A 24,843-nucleotide genomic window follows, 5' to 3' on the forward strand; every position below is an offset into this window, starting at 1 on the left:
TCGAGAAAGGTCACGTGGGGGACCGGAGCCAATGGAAAGTAAATAGCCGGAATTTGGCGGGAAATGCCAGCGGCGACACTATTGTCGCGGCGGCGAAACCCGCTTACTGTGCCTCCTCTGGTTCTATAGCTCTTAGTCTCTGTGCGTAGTTGCGCCATATCAAGAAGTTCCATATTATTCTGCATAATCATTGTTCTGTATGCACATAGGCACCTATATTTGTAGAAGTTGGTTGCTCTCATTATGCCATAGCGTTGAAAAAGTGGTCTGGGGGATTGGTAACCATCAAGGTTGGCAATAGAACGAATGAACTTATTTTGGATTACCTGTACAGAGTTAATGTTTGATAAACTTGTCTACCCCAAATTAGGTGGCAATAATTGAGCAGAGATAAGAAGAGTGTGTTGTACAGCATTACTTTTATGTGACAAGGCAAATCATATCTCAATCTATATATTCTTCCCGCGGCGTTTGCAAGCTTGGCACAGACATAGTTAGTGTGGGCATCCCATGATAAGTGTTCTTGAGAGTAAACTCCCAAGAATTTAGTTTTGTTTACGATTTCAACATCCGACGCTCCCATCCTCAGAACCATGTCGGTACCAACAACTTTGTTTTTTTCCCTAAATATAATTGCTTTTGTTTTTGAAGGGTTCAAACGAAGTGAGTTTTCTTGCGCCCAAAGATTTATATTTTGGAGTACAGTGTTTCCTTTTTGTATTAAACGCTTTAAATATTTCTCTGCGATTAGTACTGTGGTGTCATCTGCGTACAGAACGAAATCAGCGTCCGCATTTATTGAGACTAAGTCGTTGATGTATAAGTTAAAAAGGAGTGGCCCAAGGATACTTCCCTGCGGTACTCCGATAGTGACGTCCATAGGTTTCGATACGTCACTTCCTAGCACTACTTTCTGGCACCGCTCACGCAGGTAGGATGTGATTAGTTTCAGCGGTAGACCGCGCACACCATATCGCTCTAACTTTGATAGAAGTATATCATGCTGTATCAGATGGAAAGCCTTTGAGTAATCTTGGAAAATTGCTAGTGTAAGCAATTTCTGTTCAATATTATTAATAATCTTTTTTTTGCATAAAGGAGTGCATGTTCTGTAGAGCGACTTGCCCTAAAACCAAATTGTTCATTTGCAATGCAGTTATGCTTTGTAAGAAAATATGATAATCTTCTATATATTAACTTTTCGAGCAATTTTGAGAACACGGGCAGGATGGAAATAGGTCTGTAGTTCGCGTACTCTCTGCAGCGGTCTCTCTGTTTGCGTCACAGCGGTACCGTTCGCGTCACTGTTCGCGCGCGAACAGTACAAATCATGAGATAGTAATGTACACGTGTACATTACTATCTCCTGATTTGTACAGCACAACCACCTTTGCAATCTTCATTTTCCTTGGGAAAATACCGCTGCAGAGAGACCTATTGTAAATATGTGTCAGACACCGGGCGATAAGGTCAATTACGTACTTTACCGGACCAATCGATTCACCATTAATATCAACACTTTTAGTGTTTTTCAAGCCTTGAAATACGGCAATTACCTCTGCCTCATCGGTTCCCGAGAAGAACACTGATGCCGATGTCATGGGTATACTGCACTCATTGCAGTAATTGTGATTTGTAGACACGCCCGTATTTTGTGCAAAGGAAGTCAGATATGTGTTGAATGAGTTTACTAGATCATTGCCACTAACTTCATTGCCGTCCACGGACATTGTGCTTGGTGGACCTTGACTTTTGTTTTCGCGACCAAGACGCCCGTTTAGATTTTGCCCGATTACACGCGGGTTGCTTTCTCCCAAAAAAGCTTATTATAGTAATCAGCTTTAGCGCGTCTAAGTTCAGAGTTTGCTGAATTTCGTAGTTGTTTAAATTCTTGCAAGTGCTCATTCAATCTAGTTCGCAGAAATTGTTTGTATTTTCTATTTCTCTTTTGCAATATTCTCAGCACATCTCTTGTCATCCAAGGTTTTCGCATTTTTTTATTTTGTGTATGTTTTCGGTACGGAAACGCTGTGTCGTAGAGGTCTATGAATCTGGACAAAAACATATTATATGCCTCTTCCACACAGTCAGTGTGTATTACAGGCTGCCAGACCGCTGACTCAATGGCTTCCCTAAAGGATATTAGCCTGCCCTGTGTAATATCTCTACTCCTTGTTTCTTTACAACTGTCCACTTTGCGCATTGCTTTAATACATATGAACACTGGCATATGATCACTAATCGCCGCCTTGATTACACCGCAATTGGTGACCAAAGGGCGGGGGCATTTAAATTCTTGAACCCGACAAGTGCTTTCAATTACTCGCTCCCGAAATGTTGCCGAAATCACAGCATAGCCACAAGTGCAGCTGGGAAAGTACACCAGTAAGGTGTCACATGCCCCATTGAGAAACGGGTGTCCTGCCCTCCACCAAGATGAAACTTTAGATGACATTTGTTTTGGCTGCACTGATAAAACTATATTTCTAGGACGACCATGTCAAAAAGGTTTGTAGAAGGGGTGGTGGGCGTAACAAAGTTATTTGTACTTTTCACATAAATGCCATGATTTAAAATATAAATGATAAATGTTGTGCACCTCACCACATAACCGCTGCTGCGTTGCACTCAACTATATATAGCAAGCTTTTTTTTTCACTACAAGGGATAGAACAGCAGGTGCGAGTGCTGTAGCCACAAGCATTAAAAAAGAAATTGTCAATATTCGTGCATATATGTATAACAATAAAAATTACTGTTTTCTTGCATAAGCAACCTTTTGTGTCTTATACTCAGCTAGCTGAACGGTACAAAGATTTTAGGTAGTAATACACACACCATTTTTGCACGGATATGGTATATCCTATGGATGTAATGTAATTAGCTTTGGGTCGGTAAGTCTATTAAACAGGCTGATATAAATACAGTGCAAATATAATACGAATATAAATAACTAAAATATTTGATGCTAGACGTTTAAAACATCACATGCACATGATGTCCAGTGGATCTTACTGAATTATTGTAAAGCTATTTTCTTCACGTCCATTAACAGTTAATAAAATATCTAATGAAAGACATTTCAAAACGTGAACACACACGACATGTCCACTGGATATTCAAAATTAATGTCAAGATGTTTTCTGGACGTCCAGCAACCGGTAAAAGGAATATCCATGGAAGTTCCATTAGACAACAGTTGAACGTTTACGGATATCGTGCAGGTATCAAATATCCAGTGTCGAACATTCTCTGGATGTCTACAGGATGTAACATGGTTGTATGGGCTGTATCACTTATGGAAAATCTGTGAGCAAACATTGTTCTCATACGTTTTTTCATCTCTTGCACAAGGACATGGTCCTCATCCCTTTCTTCTAGACAACCTTCCAGCACACTGCGCACAATAATAATCAAACTGAAAGTGCAGGATTTGTCCTGTGACCATGATGTTTGCCGATGCATGTTTGCTCCATGATGTTTGCAATTTTTTTCAGAACTCTGACAGATTTTGCATGATACACCATTCCTTAGGGGCAACAGCTATACTTTCACTTGTGGATGCAAGCAGCGTTCGTAGGTGTTTACGGTTATCAATTAAGCTGTTAATCTTCATTAGTATACTATGCCATTTAGTGGGAGTATCACCCTTTATGGACACAGATTGGTGGGGTATCCCTAAAGACGTGTACCAGTGATCGTCACTGATGGAGTCAGTAATGGGATCATTTTCATCATCTTCTAGTTGGGGGTTAGAGGGACAAAGGATTGCTCACACCAGCAAGACTTGGTGCATGCTTAACTTTTGAGCCGGGGTGTATTAAGCAGCAGTATGACTTTCGAAGTGATGTTGAACTCGTCGATGTACCTTGTATACTCGTCCAATATGACAATCCCAGTGTGCCGTTCGAAGAGGTTGCGTGTGGAGAGAGTCACACGTCGGAATCCAAAGTCAGTTGAAATGAGAGCCTGAATGAGAACACCGTCGCTGCAGCCAGTTGGGCCAATTCATTTGCCTAATGTCATAGAACTAGTAGCTGCATATAGTATTCGCAAATATGGCCACTGTTGCGTGAAAACTGAAGCTCGGGTTGCAGTCTTCAGCAGACACTTACCGTCGCAAAAGTGGCAGCTGATGTAATGAAACCCTTGCGACGGTAGCTGTCGGTCCAGAGGTCAAATGTGAGGGCGCAAAAGCTTGCCCCGTGCAGCAGATCTTCTGCCTTGGAATGTAGTTCACTGTAAACATCTGACAGCGCACCCCTGGAGATAGTCGTTCTCTCAGGCAGGTCCTCTGCTTTCCGGATAACATGATACTTCAGCAGGAAGTCCTGGGGAGTGACAAGGAATTTATAGCACATATCACATTAGAATTACGAGCAGAAGATAAAACCATCGTGCGTATGATAGCCCTACATGCCAATGGGCATGTGCTCGCCTATAAGCCCTCGCCAGCCACGAGGCTGAATGGCAGGAGATCCCTTGCAACCCATAAAAGGAAGTCCCGTGCAAGAAGGCTTTTTTTTTGTTCCATTGCGCGTTGTAGATGGTCGCGGTGCAACCTCGAAAAAAAAACTTTTAAACCAGAACGGGGAGGCAGCGTGCTTTCTCCGCTGACGTTGTGGTCATCCCTCAGAGGTACAGAGAGGTTGGAGGTGGTAACAACAACAACTTTATTTTCGACCTTGGAGAGTGGGGAGTTTCATCGCCACAGGCGATACTCTACCCCATTGCTGGATGGAATGGGGGAATACAATAACGAGCCCCTTCACAATAACGATCGAATGAAGGTGGTAACTGAGCTTGCGTATTCCTTAATTTTATACCTCAAGGCAAGAAGAGATACTATGCACTGTCACTACTGTCGCTACCTTCGGCATGCATGATTCCCGTTCAACACACTCATCGTCGGGCATTGGCAAACGTGGCCGGCTCGTGCACGAAAGCGAACAAAACCGGGGAGACGGGAGCTGATATCCTTTCTCTTGGCTGATCTGGGCCCTCGTCATGTGAGTTCATGCGCAGCAGAGCCGCAGTGTGCAGGAGGTGATTTACCTCGTTAATGCCGGTATTCGCGGAGTTCTTTGCAGGGAGCGAGCGGTGCTTGGGGCAGTTGAGTTTCACCGCCGCTGGATGACCTCTGACATTCTCTTATGGGTGGACACTGGCAAGTTCAATGTTCACCTATGAGGTGTCCACATCCTCGTGTTGTTCTCCCACTTGCGGCTTTCCAGTGTCATGGACTGTTGCACGGCGAAACGGACACTTCACGTATAGCAATCTCTAAACAGCCAACTCTCGCCGGGCGAGAGTTGGTGTTCAGAATGTTGTTCGAGTCTGTTTGAGATGCTAGAGGAAGCCGGCCCCTGTGGCCGGCCTTCCATTTGATACCAATACACTCTACCAGAATTTACGACTTTCATTAAAGGCGTTGCGACACTTTCTCTGGTGTGTTGAAACATAATATATATGCATCGTACTCATTCTGAGAACACCGTGAAAAAAAAAAAAAAAGTTTTTCCTCTCGCAAGATTGGTTCGGAAAATAGGCGCGGCTACAGAATGACGACCCACGGTGTGACCTCATGGGCCTCTCTCCCTCATTTGGCTTGGGAGGCGCCCGTCTTCCCTGGCCGCTCCTGTGTGACGTCACCGATGTCGCTTCTCCTGGCCGTTATTCTCGGTATCTGCTTACCTCGTGTACCTGAAAACTTGAATATGGGATTATGTCGGGTGATAAAACAGTTTTTCGTATTTATGTGGGTGAGCTGGAAACCAACTGTCACAACGCCTTTAAAATCCAGTTGCTGGACCTCTCTGTGTCGTCGATTCGGGTGAAGGAATGTATCAACTGGTGGCAGCGGTGCACGGCGGACCTCATGTGCTTCGAGTATGTAAAGGTGGGTACTAGCTTTGCTGATTAGTTGTAACCAGTATTTAGCCTAGTGTTCTAAATAGGGTTAGTTGACCCGTTCGTATGCCTCATAGTATTGTTTTAGGCAAAGATACTCAAGTATGAAGCAAGATTCACTCAAGAAAGATGACTCGTTAGAAATATGTGAGGATTTAAGTATTGACACTTCGAAATTGAAGCGAAAGCCCCGCATTATTGGAGCCATATTGAGTGCGGATATCGTCGATGATGAAGTCCAACAAGCCTGGCAGATGATAAGTTACAGAAGGGAGATGAAAGAGAGAGAGAGTATGCTTAGCAAAAAGAATTATTAGATATTCACCTTAAATTGCAAGTCGAGCGCAACGAGGAAGATGATAAAATTGCTGAGACTAGCTTCCTCAAGTAATGCAGGTGAAGTCATTTAAAATGACGAATTTTATGGAGCCCTACAAGTTGGGAGAGGACATAGGTATGTACCTAGTGTTCTGCAACACGATGACCCGGTTCGTTTCTCAGTTTGCCGATCAGAAAAGGATGACAAGCGTCATGTTTCGTCTAAAAACGTTCCGTTTTAATCATCATCATCGTGCTAACTTCCTCTTCGTCCTTTTCGTTTCAGGACAGTTCCCAAACCCATTCAACACACACAAAGAAGATAAAGTTAGTTTCGATTCCCCAACATCCTCCCCCGCAGTGAGTAGTTGCTCACTTGATTAAACAATCTCTAGTGGACAGAGAAGTTGCACAGGTCGACGTAACAACGTTCCGTCTGGTAGTCGGACTGTGCACGCTCTTACTTTTCTGTCAGCACTGGGAGTAATGGTGTCTACCCGACACATCTTCCACAGATGTCTTGGTAAGCGATCTTGCATGAGCAGTACCAAATCTCCGGGCTTCAAAGTTACTGCATTTCCACGTTTCGCTGTGTGATGGGACCGAAGTTGTAGCAAATAGTCCTTCCTCCATCGGGTCCAGAAAGAGTTGAGCAGCTGTTGACGACGTCGGTAACTCTTGTTCAGCGAGCTCCAGTCTGACGCTGTGGACGTCACCTTGTCAGTTGGCAACGTCGTCAGTCTCTTTCCCACCAGGAAATGAGCAGGAGTTAACTCTGAAGAATCCTCTGGTGTATCATGAACAGTGGTGAGCGGTCGAGAATTTACTATGGCTTCAATCTCGGTCAGAATTGTGATCAGTTCGTCATGATGGAGTAAAGCTTTTGATAGTGATCGTCGGAGAGTATTCTTCACTGATCGCACCATCCTCTCCCAAAACCCTCCCCACCATGCTGCTCGCTCGATAATAAATTTCCAGTGGATACATTTTTTCGAAAAGTAGGCGAGTGCCTCAGGGCTACGTATATTGTTCCAGAGGATCTTAATATCCTTAGAAGCTCGCTTAAAAGCAAGCGCATTGTCGGAATAAATAATCTTACATAATACCCTTCTGGCTACGAACCGGCGAAATGCCATGAGGAATTGGTTTGCTGTGAGATCGTCGACAACTTCTAGGTGTACCGCTCTTGTTACAGCACACGTAAAAAGAGCGATGTAGAATTTCGTTGAGTTGTTGCCTACAGTCTTGTAGAAGAGGGGTCCCGCAAAGTCTGTTGCCGTTACCTCGAAAGGTCCAGTCCTGTTTATCCTATCAGGAGGAAGCGGGGCAACGTCTTGGAACGTCGGTTGAGCGCGTTGCCGCTTGCACCACACGCACTTGTACAGAGCACTTTTCACAGCTTGACGACCCTGGATAATCCAATAATGTTCTCTTAGCTAAACGAGCGTGTCACGGACTCCAGAATGCAGTAAGCGTTGATGCGTCTTTTCGATAAGTAGTCGCGTGTAAGTGTGCTGCTTTGGTAATATCAATGGATGCTTCACTTCTTCGTTTTCGTTGCTTCGTTGTAATCTTCCCTTTATCCGTAGAAGTCCATTCGGGTCCAAATATTGGTGGAAGTCTCTTAGACTTGACGTTGATTTCACTGGTTGTGAGCAATGCAGTGCTTGCAACTCTTCTGAGAACACCTCCTCTTGAACTTCTTTGATCCAGTACCTTTCGGCCTGCTGTAGCTCGTGAGGGGGCCCCTTTCTTTAGGCTCTCTTTGTCTCGCATTCTGTATAAACCTGTATATCCATGACGTTACCCTGATGATTTTATCCAGCGTGGTAATGTAATGCTTTTCAAAGGAGCAACTCTGGTTTTCGACAACAAAAGTTGAACGGTGCATGATCCGTCGGCATATTGGCTCCTGATGTAGGCGACCGCTCAGTATGCCTGTAAACTGGCGTCGCAGAATACGTGTACGGATTGGCTGAGTACTTGCGCCGTACTTTTAATGCTCCTTGGAATCCATATTTCATCGGCTTTTGGGAGTTCATGACACCATTTTTGCCAGTCTTCCAGAATGTCGTGCGGGAGACTCTCGTCCCATCTTAGTTCTTTTTGCCAGACACGTTGGAACAAGATCTTGGCTTTTATAACGAATGGTGCGAGAATCCCAAGAGGATCGAATATTCGCGCTACCGTTTGAAGCAGGCTACGCTTGGTAACGTTAGCTGTCAGCAGAAAGTCAATCACGTAATCTAGCGCAACTCGTAACGTATCACTTTCCGCGTCCCAAACCAGACCTAACACCTTCCTCTCGTGATGTGAGATCAACCTTTCGTCTTCGTAGTGCCGCAGAGTTGCACACAGCTGTTCATCATTGGTTGCCCATTTTCGTAATCTCATGCAGCAATCTTCAAAAATGATGACTGATTCCATCCAAAGCTGTTGTGCTTCTTCAACTGTGTCGACGCTGGTTACCAGGTCATCTACGTAGAAACTCTCTAAGAGGAGTTCGCAAGTCTTCGGGTACTTTTCAGACGATGTTTGTAGATGGTGTCGCACAGTTCCAGCTAAAAGGAAAGGGCCTGAAGTAGCGCCGAATGTGGTGTGTTTGTGGTGTCCCTTTCACGTCGAATCACGGCTCGATGAAGAAGGTAGTACTGAGCGTTAGCCGAGTTGTCGTCCGCTGGTATCTTTTCCGCATGTCTGTTTTGTTCGTAGAGGCGAATAGCAGCATCGTACTCTTCAATTACCCCACTATCTCTCATGAGGCGTTTCGTTAGCGATCGGAGTCTTGTCTTTGCTACTTCTAGATTTGAAAGTAACTCGTCTTTTTTCGTTGTCCAAGGTAGGGAAACTTCATACCTTCCGTCTTTCTTCGTAATTGTTTTAGTAAAATGATCCATCACTTCATTAATATGATCTTCTTTGCATTCGGTTTCGTTGTGCTGAATCCCAATGTGTTCAAGTTCCCAAAATCTTCGCAGCTGGGAAGAAGTTTCGTCTTCAAAGCTTTCCGCTGTTACTCTAAGCACACCTACATTGGTGTCCAAGTTGTCAGACGGCGATGAGGAAGTAGGGCCTTGAACTGTCCAGCCGAATATCGTTTTAATCGCGAAGAGCTTGTCTGTGATTGGTTCCGTCTCGCCTGTCACTACTGCCCAGTAGGAATCTGCACCAATGAGGATCTGGACCTCGCTTTTACAGGTTATGCCCGTAAGTACAACGTCGGCCACCTGCATGCCTCTCTCGGTTAGGGTTCGTGTTAGATTACAATCAGGCGGGTGTAGCACATTAGCTGAAATATCAGGTGTTTCCAGAGCTTCAACACACACTTCTTTGCGGGAATATTGGCTGCGAAGCCAAACTTTAACACGACGACACCTTCTTTTCAACGGCCTACAACCGAAGGCGCATATCGTCAACACCTCCTCCCCTACTGATTCGCAGTCAAGCAGATGTGATAGGGACTCCTTAATAAATGTCCTTTGACTTCCTCCGTCAAGCATTATCCTCACAAACTGTCGCTTTGCGTTAGTTTCTGCCCATACCCGAGCTGTCAGTAGAAGGATCGTGCCGCTGTCTCTGTTGATTTCGGACTCAGACATGGTAGATGACAACACACCCAAACGAGAATTCCTGGGTTCTTCATTGCCTTGTCTCTTCAAGGGCTGTTCACATAGTACCGTGAGATGATGCCCACCGCAGTGTGAGCATTTTAGACGAGGAGCGGTTCTGCAGTCTCTTGATCGGTCATACCACTTTCCGCACTTGAAGCAGCGACCTTCTCGCGAAAGTAAAGCTTTGTTGTCTTCAACCGCGAGGTTGCCGTTCCAGTTTTCTAGAGTATGGTCAGTTGCTTTGCATAAAACACAGTCTGTCTGTCGAACTGTCACTCCAGTCGCCAAGGCTCCGGTCGTTTGCCGCACGAAAGGTCGCCTTGTGTCCCTTCGTTCCGTGCTATGACGTCCGCCTTCCATGCGCTTGTCGATTGACGACATGTCCTTCTCTCGACTTTCCACTTCGACTTTGAGAAAGTCTAGAAAATTCTCAATTTCTTCTTTGCCTTCGGGGGTACCTCCCGCGTACTTGCGATTGTAGTCTAAAGTCACCTCTTTTGGTATGATCTTGCGTAACACAGTCATCAGCATGACTCCGTAATCTTTCCGGTCGACATCAAGGGCCCGTAGACTTCGTATCCTTACTTGGATCTCATCATATAGTTCCCGAAGTCGAACGGAATTCTGTGCATCGTTAACCTTTGGCAGATTCAATAAACGGTCTAGATGTTGGTCGACAATAGGTTGCTTCTGGATGAAACGTTGTTTCAAAATGTCTATCGCAGCATCGTAGTTCTCGTTGGTAAGTGGCAGCCCGCTAATAGCGGTAGCTGCTTTGCCAGTCAAGAAGCTCTTAAGATACTTGAACTTGTCAACTTTGTGCAAAGTTTCGTTTGTATGAATACTGGATTCGAACTGATCCCAAAACGTCGTCCAGAGCGTAAGTTCTCCGTTGAACTTCGGCACTTCTAACTTTGGTAGTTTCACCCTGGTATCAGTGGGGTTTCTTGCCCGTGTTTGTTGCGTGCCTGTTCTGGACTCCGGTGGTACTTCAGGTGGTCTCCCATGCGCATTCAGTTTCTGACAAATTTTTGATTTCGTTACACATATTTTTTCTTCGTAAGAAAAGACTGTCTGAATCTCATCAGCGAAGTCTTCATCCACCACAAGAGCCTCGATAGAGTTGTCTAAAGACTTCAGAGTCTCTTCTTTTAACTTCAAAAGATTAAATTTGTGCAAAGCTCACCCGTCGTTGTAGTAGGTGCTTCCAGTAACACGTCGATTTCGTTGATAAGCTTCGTCACTGCTGTACGTAGAACTCCTCGTTTTTGCTTTAGACGATCCATCGTTGTTGATGCTCAATCCACCCTCTCTAGTCGGTATCTCAGTGGAATTCCCGGGTTTCGGCACCATAAATTTGTGTTCTGCAACACGATGACCCGGTTCGTTTCTCAGTTTGCCGATCAGAAAAGGATGACAAGCGTCATGTTTCGTCTAAAAACGTTCGTTTTAATCATCATCAGCGTGCTAACTTCCTCTTCGTCCTTTTCGTTTCAGGACAGTTCCCAAACCCATTCAACACACACAAAGAAGATAAAGTTAGTTTCGATTCCCCAACACCTAGTAAACTGTGAACGTACTTGCGAAAGGCACAATTTTGTCGTCTTCTTGGCCACAAAGGTTCCATACTCTTTTGCCTGGTGAAACAGCAGATGTTTTAGCGCGGTTGCCTAAGGATGAGTATGAAGATTACAATAGAGTAAAAAGCAGTCTTTTGAAAAAGTTTCGCCTATCTGATGAGGCTTTCCGCCAAAGATTCAGATCAGATGTCAAGAAACCTAATCAACCTTACGTAGACTTGGCGTATAATTCGAATTTGGTGGAATCGTTGACGGAGGTAAAGGCTTATGGCTACGAGGATAAAGTCATACAGCATATTTGCCTAGCACAGTTCTTTGACCGCATCCCAGAACATATGCGATTCTGGATTCAGGACAAGACAGACGTTGACACCATAGAAAAAGCAGTGCCTAGAAGAGTCTACAACACGTCATCCATGAGCTTGAAGACACGCAAACCTTTCACACCTTATCGAAAGTTTGCTACCAACAAACCGGAAAGAGACGTCCCAGTTGCCACCTCTCGTGAAAGCAGTCAGAAAGGTAAACAGAGTACCACCATGAAAGAGAAAACTCTTAATAACACGAGAGTCTTCGAAGATAGAAAACCTCCAGTTTGTTATTTCAGTCACGAACCAGGTACACATTGCGAGTGTTTGTGATAAAAAACCTAAAAACCTTTCTCCTACGTAATAGATGACGAGGAAAACCTTGAGTTGCTAGGACATTACCTCTGTGACTTAACGGTAAGCGGTACACCGTGTAAAGCACTAAGAGATAGTGGTGCTACCATAGATGTTGCCCATCCTTCGCTGGTTAGACCCGAGGATTATACAGGCGAATCAACGAGGATCAGGCAAATTGTGCAGGAAAACAATGTATGTCTTCCTGTAGCTGAGGTAACCCTTAAGGGATCCTTTGGTGAAATCATAACCGAAGCTGCTGTATCTAAAGGTATTCCCCAACATTATGCCTATCTATTTCCGAGCAAGTCTTCAAATCTATTAGCAGAACAAGGGAAACAATGCAGTGCACAACAGGTCAACTGCCTCACACGTTCGAAAGCGCGTGAACTGGCGAATAAGCTTCGGTACCATTAGCACACAGAGCAAAATCTAGAAGTTCCCGTTGCGAATCCTAACGAAGAATCCTTCCAAGATGTTGGTCAAAACAGTATTCAGCAGGAACTTGAATGCGCAGAAAACTATACAGCTTGCTCCTTTTGCCTCCAGTATCAAATAGTTTTGACAGCTTACGAGGCCTTGACAAACAAACTTTCTAAAGCTGGAGCAACAAAGTGGCTCAACGCTAGAAAGACTTTTCAAAGCCACCGATGGTGTCCCTAGTAAAAATGCGACGCAGAACCTTGGATCAGCTAGTTGTACCTCAAAAGCACAGACAAGAAGGCCGCACCTCAGTCATGCATGTTCATGGTCAGGTCATTTAGGAATCAGAAAAAAACTTGGGATAGACTCCTTCAGGAATACTACTGGCCAGGATGCTTTAAAGATGTGAAAAAATTCGGTCATCTGATTCACGCCAAAGAGTAGGGAAATCTACGGACCAGTGGAAAGCACCACTTAACCTAGTCCCCATAGTCACAGATCCCTTCAAGCGCTTGGTAATCGACAGCTAGGCCCTCGCTAACTAAGTTATGTAACACAAACTAAGTCAGGGTGCCTTTCCATACTAACGCTGCTGTGTCCAGCAACGAAGTTTCCCGAAGCAGTGCCTCTCAAGGAAATAACTTCTTCCAAAATTGTGGATGTCTTGCTTGGCGTCTTTGCACGAATACGTTTCCCAGCGAAATTCAAAGCGATCAGGCAAGGGTGTTTACTAGTGCACTGACTACTACCTTTCTACAACGCTGCGAGATTACTATCGTCCACAGCTTAGTATATCATACACAAAGCAGTGCAGTTGAAAGTTGGCATTCAACAGTTAAACGGGTTCTACAAGCTCTGTGTTATGAACATGAATAAGATTGGAACATGTGTTTGCCGGCAGCAACGTTTGCTCTTAGAACGCTTCCCGATGAAGCAACAGGGTTTAGACCTGCAGAACGTCTATAGCAGATCACTAAGATCACCGCTGAGAATACTCAGAGAACAATGGGAAGATAGTGGGGACGATCCCACAGTGGTAGAGTACGTTTTAGAATTGCTAAATCGTTTACGTGTATCTAAAGAGCTAACACTGGAGAACATGAAAATTGCCCAAAAAGGAAAAAGGTAAAACTTACTACCACAGGAGAGCTAAGTCACGGCTGTTCTCTCCAGGACAAAAAGTAATTATATTACGAGCATGTCGTCAATACAAACTGGAAGTTCAGAGGAACTGGAAGTGGGAAGGTCCAGCACAGGTAATAGAAAAACTTTCCGACACTAAATATGTGGTTCAGCTTGGCAAACGTAAATCATCAGTCAAAATATACCACGCAAACTTGATAAAACTGTACACCGAATGCGAGGCTATTGTTAACCTCACACTAAGCGAACCTGAGGAAATCCCCTTAGACATCCCTCCTCTAGGAACTGGTAAAGTTCCCACAGTTCAAGAAATAGTGCACAATGTCGTCGAAGCTGGTAACTTGCAACCTACTCAAATGCAATGAAACTGTATGCTATAATTCCTCAGGATAATCAAAAAGTATACCAAGTACACGTACTCAGGTACATAGTTATACTTTGGGATAAGTTACTTAACAACCCTGCACTGATGAATTATCCCAAAAAAATATGTAACCTACCCTTTAGTAATAGAAAGCAAGATCTGACTCACTTAATCGAGGAGTACCAGACTTTATTTCCTGAGAGGCCTGGCAAAACGACGTTAGGTTGTCATGACATAGAAGTGACATCAGAAAAGCCAGTTAAGTCTCAGTCGTATAGAATAGCACATAGACAGAAGGCCATACTAGAAACTGAAAATAAGAAAATGCTCGATCTCCGAGTAATAGAACCCGCTGGAAGTAATTATGTATCGCCTCTAATTTCAGTTGAAGCTCCAGGCAAGGAGCCTCGCAATTGCATTGATTATAGGAAGCTCGTTACTGGAAAACTAGCCATTTCTGGAAAAAAGTGTAGCAATAGAAAAATGGTGTGAATTGTCCTGGACGGATTTATGATGAGCACTGTTTTTGAATAAGAGGAGTGCGTGTGTTTAGAAAGCGTTTAGTTTGATGCTCGTTTTCTGCTTTGTTCAAGTGTTACTCTTCACTCCCCCCCTTTTTTTGTCTGACAAACATGCGATGACATGCCCAGACCTGTTCTGTCATGCTTTCCTTCTACATGTAGTTCTATTTTTCTTTTTGACAAGGAACATTCTTGTCTTGACGATAGTGCTCAAGGTATATCGAAACAGGTAGCGCAACTCCCATAGGCCCCTGTGTCTTCAGAATGAAGCCATGACAGAGACGGTCAGCGCCATCCATCCGTTGAGCGGACTACTACGATTGTAAATAAATGACGTCAGGGATGACGTCAGCACTATGAATAATAAATAGTGCATAATTAGCCATGGCTAGTTTACATTCGCGCACTTTGTTTGCGTTGTATACCCTTTCCCTCACCCAAGCAACAACACCAGACGAGAATACATAAAAATAAATCACATCAGGTTTAATTAAACATATCAATTCGAAATAGGTAGAGTTATCACAGATTTCTACAATTCCAGACTGAAGGGCATCGAGATGACCACACAGAAATTAGGAAGATTCACTTAAGTTCAATTTCTCTCCTAGAACTACACGTACACGTAGTGATTAGACGTTTGCATTTATTCAGTGACTGACTATTATAGGTAAATTGCAATGAAACATGGCATGATTGGTGCACAGCTGATTCCTGCTAACACTCACGCTATCATGGCCGCTCGTCCCATGACAAAATTTTTTTTTTTTTCACGGGGCCAGCAACAGGGAATGCATTGTATTTATCTGTTCACACAAGTGGTTCTTGGTCTACAGCTCCGAGATGTGAACGTCGTTTCCTGTTTAACCCAAAAAAGTGCGCCAACTCAGTATTACAATGCACGGACACAATGCACGGATACAGAGATGCACGGATAAACACGCCCACTGTGACACATGCGCAAGAGCAGCAGGACACGGAAATGTACTCAGGTGGTAGATGATTTCGTATATGTGCATGAGCAGGGCAACAGAAAGTTTTTTTCTACATTGAAATTCTGAATTACCTATTAGTACAAACACAAGCCACGCCCGTGTTGTAAAGTTTTTGTGTTTACGACCGTACCTCTACTGTCAACACCCAGGATCGCTCGCACCTCTTGCTGGTGGCCTTGCCGATGGGTCTGATTGGTATCTTCGCTTGTTTACGCTACCAGTTTAGATATACCTTGTAGTGCTGCCCTGAATGGGAGTAGTGCAGAGAGTAGTCGCAAGGGAGACAGGTGCATGGCTTTATGCAGTCGAGGAACAAAGCGCCATAATTCAGTTAGCTGCCTGGCTCCCGGATGGGACGGCCATGTCTCGATTAGCTCGTTGCATGTAGCCATTGATGGAGTTAGGATATTTTGTTTTCTTGCAAGTCTCATTAAGCAAGACTTTGGGAATGAAATGCTTAATTCCTACAACCAGCTTTCATGCATGGTGTTTTTCTTCAAAAGTTTTCTATGCAATCGTTATAGTAGAATGAAGGTAATCTTGGGACAGTGATCCAATAAATAGCAGGTCCCCTGTCTAGAGCGTACGCGTCCTTCAGCCACGCAGGTGCATGATGACGTCATACCGCGACTGTATTGTTTCAGGCGGACCTTGTCCAGAGGAGATGGGTTGTATATTAGTGAAAAAAAAACTGAAAGGTGAGAAAGGTCCTCAATGAGAAAGGTCTCCAGAGGGCGCAAGGAATCACTTCTCACTTGGACACTGACGGGTATGGACGCATTAATTCCGTTCCTAGCAATTGCGCTGGCTGTTACTTGAAGATCATAGCTTTGGTGAGGTTCCGTTTGCCTCTGATGGGGTGCAGATGTGTGGTTTGTCACTGCGGATTTGACGAGCTGATTTACAGTGAGGGAACGCAGTGTATGTGTCCGATGATGGTGAGTGTCTTTTCAACTCTGTTCAAGTGTTTGCTTTCCTCTGTTGCCCAGCGGTCGTGGGATTTTTCCTCGTGTAACAGTACTCCCGACATGTCCCGACCTGCATGCTCTGTTGATGCTTTCTATTTTTTTTTCTTTTTTGACAAAGAACATTCTTGTCTTGACGATGTCGATAGTGTCCTGAATGGGAATAGTAATAGAACAATTCTTAATAATTTTGCGATTAAATTAGTTCAGAAACCAACTGCAGATGCATGACATTATCGAGGAGAAAAAAGCATTACAATTCAGTTCTGCGCCTGGCTCTCGGATGGAAAGGGCGTATCGTTCTGCGCTCTTGTGACTGCCGTTGTGCTGGGCTGATTTGTTGTGTAACTAATGCTTTCGCCAACTTTTTCCCTGCTTGGTTTGCGATTTTAATGCCTGTGCATGTCCGGTGCTGGTTGCTGTTGTCCGGGCAACCCCGCCATTTTCTATCTTCTTCTGCCTTGGGAACGGGAGTAGCGCTGGCGTGATTCTTAATAATTTTGTCATCTGAAATTAGTTGAGTAAGTAGCCTCTAGGAGTGCAGCAGATGCGTAACTTTATAGAAGAGAAAAAAGCATTATGATTCAGTTCTGTGCCTGGCTTTCAGATGGAGCAGTGGCATCGTTCTGCGCTCCCCGTGACTGCTGTTGTGGTGGGCTGTTTTGCTTCTGTGCCTGATCCATTCCATTGTTAGCTATTGATGGTTAGCATCTTTAGTCTTGCTTTCACAGCCTCTGTATTATGAGTGTTTTTTTCCTTGCATGTGCAGAGCTGTCCTAACCTGCCCAGACATACCATGATGACGTCACATCTGATGTCACAAAATGTCCAGAACTTGTGGTCATGGCTGGAGATGCTTTGCAACCGGCCTCTGTGCTCCGTCGCCCAGCGATGTTCAGCGGCCGTTCCCGACTGCTTTCTTCAAGATAGCGTCGTTGATCTTTAAGTATAAACTCCTTCTGTCTACTCTACTGTCTACTCTGTCTCTATCTATTTTTATTTTTTATCAGCTCAAGTATCCGGAAAGTCAAACAGTGGTCTGGACACCTCTTTGATGCTCCCCAGTCGGTGTAATGACTCACTGAATGATCCTAATTACTGTGGGGGGTCCAAAATTGCTCAATTTGCTACTTAATGGCGTCCAGGCCTCTGTGTGAGTTTCTGGATACTTGAGCAGATCATATACTACTAGCAAAACAGAAATAACTTGTGGATCTGCAGATGTTGCCAAAAATCTGTACATCTCCATACAGATCAGTAAATATGGCTACACTGACTCCTAGTTGATGGCGATGTTGCTTGGTCGCATAGAACCATGAGAGCACTGAGGCTGTGTCTAGTTTCGGTTTGAAAGACTGGGAGAGCTCACGTCTCGCAACATAACTAAAGCCAGGAACTATCGTATTGCATAATCACTTTTTCCAATCACTAAGGCATGTGGAGTTGCGTGCACAACTTTTGCGTGAACTTTTGGCAATATCTTTATTTTTGTCATTTTGTTTGTATTATTACGTTATTTGTTTTTTTATTTTCATGTGCATGAATTATTTGCACACGTTTTCGCGACACAGACAATTTCGAAAATACTGTGTTGAGTACACAGAAAACAAACAGACGAAAATCACTGCATTATTTGAATGCCCCCTAACGCAGTGGAAAATTGAAGTCATTTGATATCCGAGCTCTCTAACTGTGCTGAAGAGTTTTGACATCTGTTTATTTTATTACTATAACCATGAGTCACGAGGAACGCTTCAACACGTCTGAAACTTCCACTTGACTGCTCGGACACTTCTGCACAAAGCTTGCAGTGAAATTTGACGATGCACTGTACAGCCCCAATCGAAAATGTGTCTAAGAGACGTCTCAAAATTTCCTGAGGGGTCTGAGAGGACCTTTCAAGCAGCACAGAGGGCTCTGAGAGGACCTTTTAGAGAAAATCTGGAAGACGTAGAACCATTCATGTAGCCCTGAGGGGTTTTGGGGGACCTCTCAGACAGTTTTGCGACAGTGCGTCGTGCAACAGCTCCCAGAGCAGTTTGCTACATATGTTTTCCGATCCGCAGGACATGGTACCTCGTCCGCTTTGGAAAATAGTTCGCAAGATGTCACTTCTTTATGCATCATTCCTCCAATAAGGAACACGTGCCGTGATAACTTTGTATTGCCTTGTATTGCCCCCTGAAGCTATTGTTCTTGTAATCTGTGCATTATTGCACTGCATGTAGTTTCGGCCAGTCGCCAGCGGTTTTATCAGTCTGTTTTGAAACGTTGAAGTGTGAGGACGTCGGCCGCGGATCTCAAGTAATTTGCTTTTTGTCTTCGAGATTCTAGCTCTTTTGACGTATGTAGACGATGTCTCAAATATGCTTTTGTGAGTGACAGGCATTCCTGTTCACTTTACGCTTTTACCACTGTTCGCAGACACGCATTATGATTACCAACCACGTTACCTTAACAACGGCGCTTTGTGCCAAACGCTATGTTATATATTTCAATGCCTACACACTAACTTACGCTGACATTTTCAAATTGTATTTCTTACAGATGAATTTCGTTCGAAGTGACAGGTAGTGAGAACCCAATCTCTACAGTTAGTTGGCATCTTACGCAAGCAAGGGGAACTAGACGATGCATCGCGAGTTCCTAAGTATACGTAAAACAGACAAACTTGATCACGAAGAAGCAGAGTTCATCAAGCATATTTTTCATCGCCGCTGTACGGACATTGCGAATATGTGTACTGGCGGACTGTCCACGAGGAGTCATTCAAATACGTCCTTGGCATGTCCCCGTAGGTAACTGACACGATGAGAAATATTATTTTGTACAATTTACCTGCTAAGACTCCCCAAATATGGAGTGATACATTTGTATTGTTTGTATGGGTCGATCTCTGGGCCTGAATGGCATTTGTCATCAACAAAGTGCGATGTGTATAAAATTTCTCTTCCCAAACAACGTGACTGTATATGACACATGGAGCATTTACCGCGAAAAAGACAGAAATAGCGATTCTGTTGCACTGTTTTTGACCTCCCAAAATTCCCCTGAATGTTTCAAACCAAATGGAGTAAGAAACATAGCATTTGCATCGATGGGGAGTTAATACTCTAAGCAATTCCTCGTTTGTTGTATTATTTGTTTGCATAATCGAATTACACTTAGGAGCACACTTTTCGTTTTTAATACGGAAGCGACTGAGGCTCTCGAATTTACGGGAGGACGCGTAACAAGCAATAACTACTATCTGTTTCTGTTTGGAGGGAAAGTCCAATACCTTTCGAAGTGAGTTTCTCGGACATAGTGCTCCTGGAAATGCTTTTTCTGAATCTTTCATATTTCTTTCTGCTTGGTTTTTAAACCGCCGCGCTCTTTGTCCGTTATGAGAATTACGCTAAACAAATAAAAATGAGCAAACGGAAAGCTGATGACAAGGGTTGAACAAGTGCGGGAAAGAGAAAAATGGCCTTGCACTTAAAATGGGCCACTTTTTTTTTCAAAATAAATAAATAATATATCCTATTATGCTCCTCAGACCTTACTGGTGCTGTTTTTGGGACACTCCCGGAGGAGCTTCAGGGGATGGCCCGAGGCGTTGCATTTTAACACTTTTCTAGCAAAGTGAGGACCTTACGGGGATGCCCGAGGGATGTTATTCCTGTCCCAATGGATCATCCCTGGGATGACCTGAGGATATCACTGTGTTCTTGGGGATGTAGGTGCTAAATCCAGTTTCTGTTGCTGCTATTTTCCGTTTCGTGTAGTGTCTTGCGAGCGATCCTTCAACAAATATTACATATTCACAATTCTGCAAGACATTTGCAATAACTGTTAGATAATCTTTGTAGCAGTGTGCAGCCTTGAGTGTATCTGTACAATGGAAGGAGCTCAGTATATGTGGAGTTTTGTGGCATGCCCTTGTCTGTATCTATCTCTGGTGTATCATGGCACTCTATGATTGTACCGCTCCGACGACAGGTGCAGCGCAGACGGCGAAATTGAACTTTGGCATTCCGATGTCAGATCTGGGTATTAGCTTCTCAGAGGTCCTGAGAGGTCCTGTCAATCTGAGAGGTCCTCTCAGCCTGAGAGGTCATCCTGAGATGTCCACCAGCCTGAGAGGACCTCTCAGTCCCATAACACATTAGATCTGAGGAGTATTTTCACTAGGGCGCAGTTGATACGAGGATACACTTGACATTAACCGTTTTAATATGCTGTTGAACGTAAACTTTTGTGCGATGTGGTCTCTGCAACGAAACACAATTATTGTGAAGTCATTGATTAATGCGCTGCGGTTGAGGCAAGGCTGCGTGCTCATGCCAGAAAGAATGAATCATCCAAGAGATCCATGTGTAAGACTACGTAAAAACATAAAATCAAGCAATCAGAAATAAAATGAGTCTTGGGCTAATCATTAAAATATTTGTGCAGTATGGCGATAGAGCTGAGCCATGACATGACACATGCAATGTAGTTAGTTTGTGGAACCATTTCATTTATTTCGTCTTTTTGCTATATACATTACGTACATTGTATTATTAATGTGGCATGCAAGTCAGAAGCGAATTGCACCTACCTCATGCTTAGGAAATTCATACGACATGATTTCCATAGGAAATTCGGATTTCGCATGAGACAGCAGCCGCAGGATGACTGTATAGGGAATCTGCAGGATGTATTGCTTTATTGCCCAAAGGAACATTGCAAATAGACATCCAGAAGGCATCCTATTTACATAGACATTATTACATATAGACATTGTGAGGACGACTATGTCATAATAGGACGACTTCTCGACATCGATGGTCGTGTGGGTCCTCTTCGGTTACAAAGCGGCACGCAGCAGTGTGCTGCCACTCTCACTGTTGAGATACACGCTCACACCTTCGCAAGAAACACGACTGTGCCCCTTTAAATGATTACCATCTGATTTGAAATGAAGAAAGCTTGTACTGTCCCTACCTGCCATGTGTAGCCTCTTGGCGTGCAAACTTCGAGCAACAGAAACCGACAACCGTGTATGTATAACCCACGCCTTTCAGACATTGCCCTAAGAAACATGGCGCGGCACGCTTCCTCTAGTTGTCAAGAGAGGGCATCGGCCGTTTCTGATATCACATGTTAACCTTCACAAATGGTCGTCCCAAAACGGGTTCATTCTCTGAGCTACGAGTACCGTCTGTGTTCCATTTTGCAGAGCTAGAGGGGTATTCCCAGAGCCCAAGCAGAGCATCCATGGCCATGAAGTGGCCGTTCAACCAGAACCCAGTAAACCATCTATATCCCTGCGGCGTCCACGTAACATCCGGAGCGTGACGTTCTCATATCCCAGGGAGGATCTCGCACAGCTTATAGACATCTTTTGCACGTCCAGTATATATGGCGATTTGTCCCCTTTGTCGACACCCACGGGACGTCCCACTAGCTCAAATAATACTGTTACTTTCACGTTTCCTTCATTCAGTGGATCTAAATGGAAGGTGCCATGTGATAAAGTATTGCAAAATATTTTATTTCTCTGAACAGAAGACGGGTACATCAGCTTATCTGTTTATCAAAGCTTCTTGTCAAAGCTCATATGCTTCTTGTATGCTCTGCTTTACACTTCAAACAAAACTGCAAAATTGTGAAGATCTTAGAACTGACTTCTTCAGAGTTTGTTAGTAAAAAAAAACGGAGTTTTTCGAGGTGCACGATTTAAAGCTCACTTAATATCCGAAATTCGGAGATAACTTGACGACTCACGCACGGCTGTGCAGCAAACGTTTCTGTTCCATCACATTCCTTCTACCTCGTGTTCCTCTCTGGAGCATGACGTAGCCAGTCTTTTACAGCTGGCTCAAACTCAAACTGCGTTGCTTTTCCAATCCCCTTGTGTTACTGCAATGCACCTGAAAAATGCAGAACGATCATAAGCAACGCATCATTATGATGCACGTCCCCGCAGGGGGCACCGGCTTCGGCTGGTGTTTGGTGAGTGGCGCCACCACAGACCCCAGCCCCCGGTCCCAAGGTGTTTACCCTACCGTGCCGAGGGGATGTGAGGTGAAGGGTAGAAACCTTGAACGGTGGGGGTCAGGGTCTTGGTCAGGCCCTGGCCGACGGGTTTTTCTGAAAACTCCGGGACCTTCCCACGTGTATAGGCATGAAGTGTGGGTGACCTGGTGGAATGCCTAGCAATCAAACCTATATGGTTAAACACTTCTCTTCTCCTCAGATCGGGTGCGGCAAACGCCCCCGGACCGAAGTCTCCAGACCAAAAGAGCATTTTTTCTTGTCCAAATATATAGTGTTGTGCTCTATTTCTTCGGAAGAAGACAAACGTGTACCACTTGGGAAGATGTCGCCTTTCTTTGTTGAGAAGGGGGTGTCCTCCCTCTCTAACCACATCACCGAAATTAAGAAGTTACGATCAGGTGACCTCCTTATCAAGTGTACATCGGTAAAAGACTGCCAACAGATCTTGACCACCACAGAGATGCTTGGGGTCCCCATATCCGCATCGTTACATAAGACTCTGAACACATGCCGTGGTGTGGTAGCCGTTGCCGAATTAATTGACGTCCCAGTAGAAGAGATTCTTGCAAATCTAAAGGAACAGGCAGTAATTGATGTCAGGAAACTCAAGATACGGAAAAACAATGAATATATCACCACCAGAAACGTAGTTCTTACCTTCGATCGTCCTTCGCTACCGGATAAATTGAAAGTTCGATATCTGTCTGTAGAGGTTCGTCCATACATTCCAAACCCTCTTCGTTGTTTCAAGTGCAACCGCTTCGGACATGCTGCTGATGCTTGCCGTGGGTCGCCATGCTGCGCTCGTTGTGGCCAGCAGGGCCATGGTACTAAAGAGTGTAGAGGGCCTGATTGCTGTGTAAACTGTTCCAGTGATCACCCCTCTTACTCCAGGTCTTGCGCCAAGTGGAAATTGGAAAAGGAGATCTTGCGCATCAAGGTTACTGATAATATTAGCTACCCCGAAGCGAGGAAAAAGGTATCCCCATTTTTCACTCAAAAATCTAGGAGGAGTAAAACCTAGCAGCCGTCAGTAATGGCAGTCCTTCTCTCTGACCGGCAGAGCAAAGCGTTGTACACCCTCTTTCATTTTCTTGTTTCCGCTATCATGACGGGCCACACAATCCTTCAGTGGAATTGTCACGGTCTACTCTCTAACTTAGACGATGTCCGTGATCTTTTTGAGAAGCACAACGCAGTATGCTTTTGTGTTCAAGAAACTTATCTGAACACACATGTCCAAAATCCGTTCCGTAGATACAATATTTTCCGCAAAGATCGAGACGACACAAACCGTGCATCTGGTGGTGTAGCGATCATTACAAGGCAGTCTCTTCCAGCCAAAGAAGTTAATTTAGTTACAGACTTGGAGGCTGTAGCTGTGCAGGTGTGCCTCGACAGAATTGTTACCATCTGCTCAGTCCATCTCCCACCATCGCAATCCGTTACGCAAAAGGACATAGAAGACCTGTACAGGCAGCTTCCATCCCCTCTTATCCTTTTGGGTGACTTTAACGCCCACAATCCCCTCAGGGGCAGTAGTAGAATCGACAGTCGCGGAAAAATGCTAGAAAAAATTTTGCTGTCATCGTCTAGCTATCTCCTGAATACCGGCTTACAAACATATGTGCATACAACCACTCAGTCTTTCTCTGCATTAGGCCTTTCCTTTTGCAGTCCATCTCTGTTTCAAGTTTTGGAATGGACTGTAGATAAAAATCCTTATGGAAGTGACCACTTCCGTGTCGTTTTAAAGTATCTGCGAACTGTGGACTGTCTGACAACACGACCGCCCAGGTGGAAATTGCAAGATGCTGACTGGAATAAATTTACAGAAAAATGACCTCCTACTAATCCCTTTTGACGTGGTGACAGTAGAGGAAGCTAATAACCTCATCACCAACATCATTCTGGACGCAGCGACTGCGTCCATTCCCCAGGCTTCTGGTCGTCTCCCAAAGCGACCTAAGCCCTGGTGGAATAGTGAATGTCAGGAAACGCGCAAACTTCAAAATCGAGCGTGGGGTAGATTTCGGAGATTCCCTAAAACAGAAAATCTCTTACTCTTCAAAAAAGCAAGGGCGAAGGCCAGATAAGCCCGCAAAGAAGCTAAACGATCTTCTTGGCAAACCTTCGTATATTCTCTATCTCGTAATACCCTATCTAAAATGGTCTGGGACAGGCTTCGCAAAATTAGAGGCGAACATATTAGTCGGTCTGTCCCTCTTTTACAAGTAAATGGAAAAGTGTGTGACAACCTGGAAGAACAGGCTAATGCACTCGGGCATCACTTCCAAAGCGTATCCAGTTCTTCCCACTATAGTAGT

General features: G+C 44.4%; 1 protein-coding gene across 1 annotated transcript; it reads right to left on the minus strand.

Annotated features, from left to right (window-relative positions):
- Nucleotides 1-3,798: 3,798 nt before the first annotated feature.
- LOC135367497 (uncharacterized) lies at nt 3,799-23,342 on the minus strand. The gene is made up of 6 exons (XM_064600799.1): nt 23,250-23,342; nt 11,420-11,509; nt 8,859-10,994; nt 7,470-7,637; nt 4,116-4,331; nt 3,799-3,969 (listed from the first exon to the last, which is right to left on the minus strand). The coding sequence occupies exons 1-6, from the start codon at nt 23,340-23,342 to the stop codon at nt 3,799-3,801; spliced, it is 2,874 nt and encodes a 957-aa protein (XP_064456869.1).
- Nucleotides 23,343-24,843: the final 1,501 nt, after the last annotated feature.

The sequence above is a fragment of the Ornithodoros turicata genome, chromosome 8 (assembly GCF_037126465.1).
Source record: "Ornithodoros turicata isolate Travis chromosome 8, ASM3712646v1, whole genome shotgun sequence".
Lineage (NCBI taxonomy): Eukaryota > Metazoa > Arthropoda > Arachnida > Ixodida > Argasidae > Ornithodoros > Ornithodoros turicata.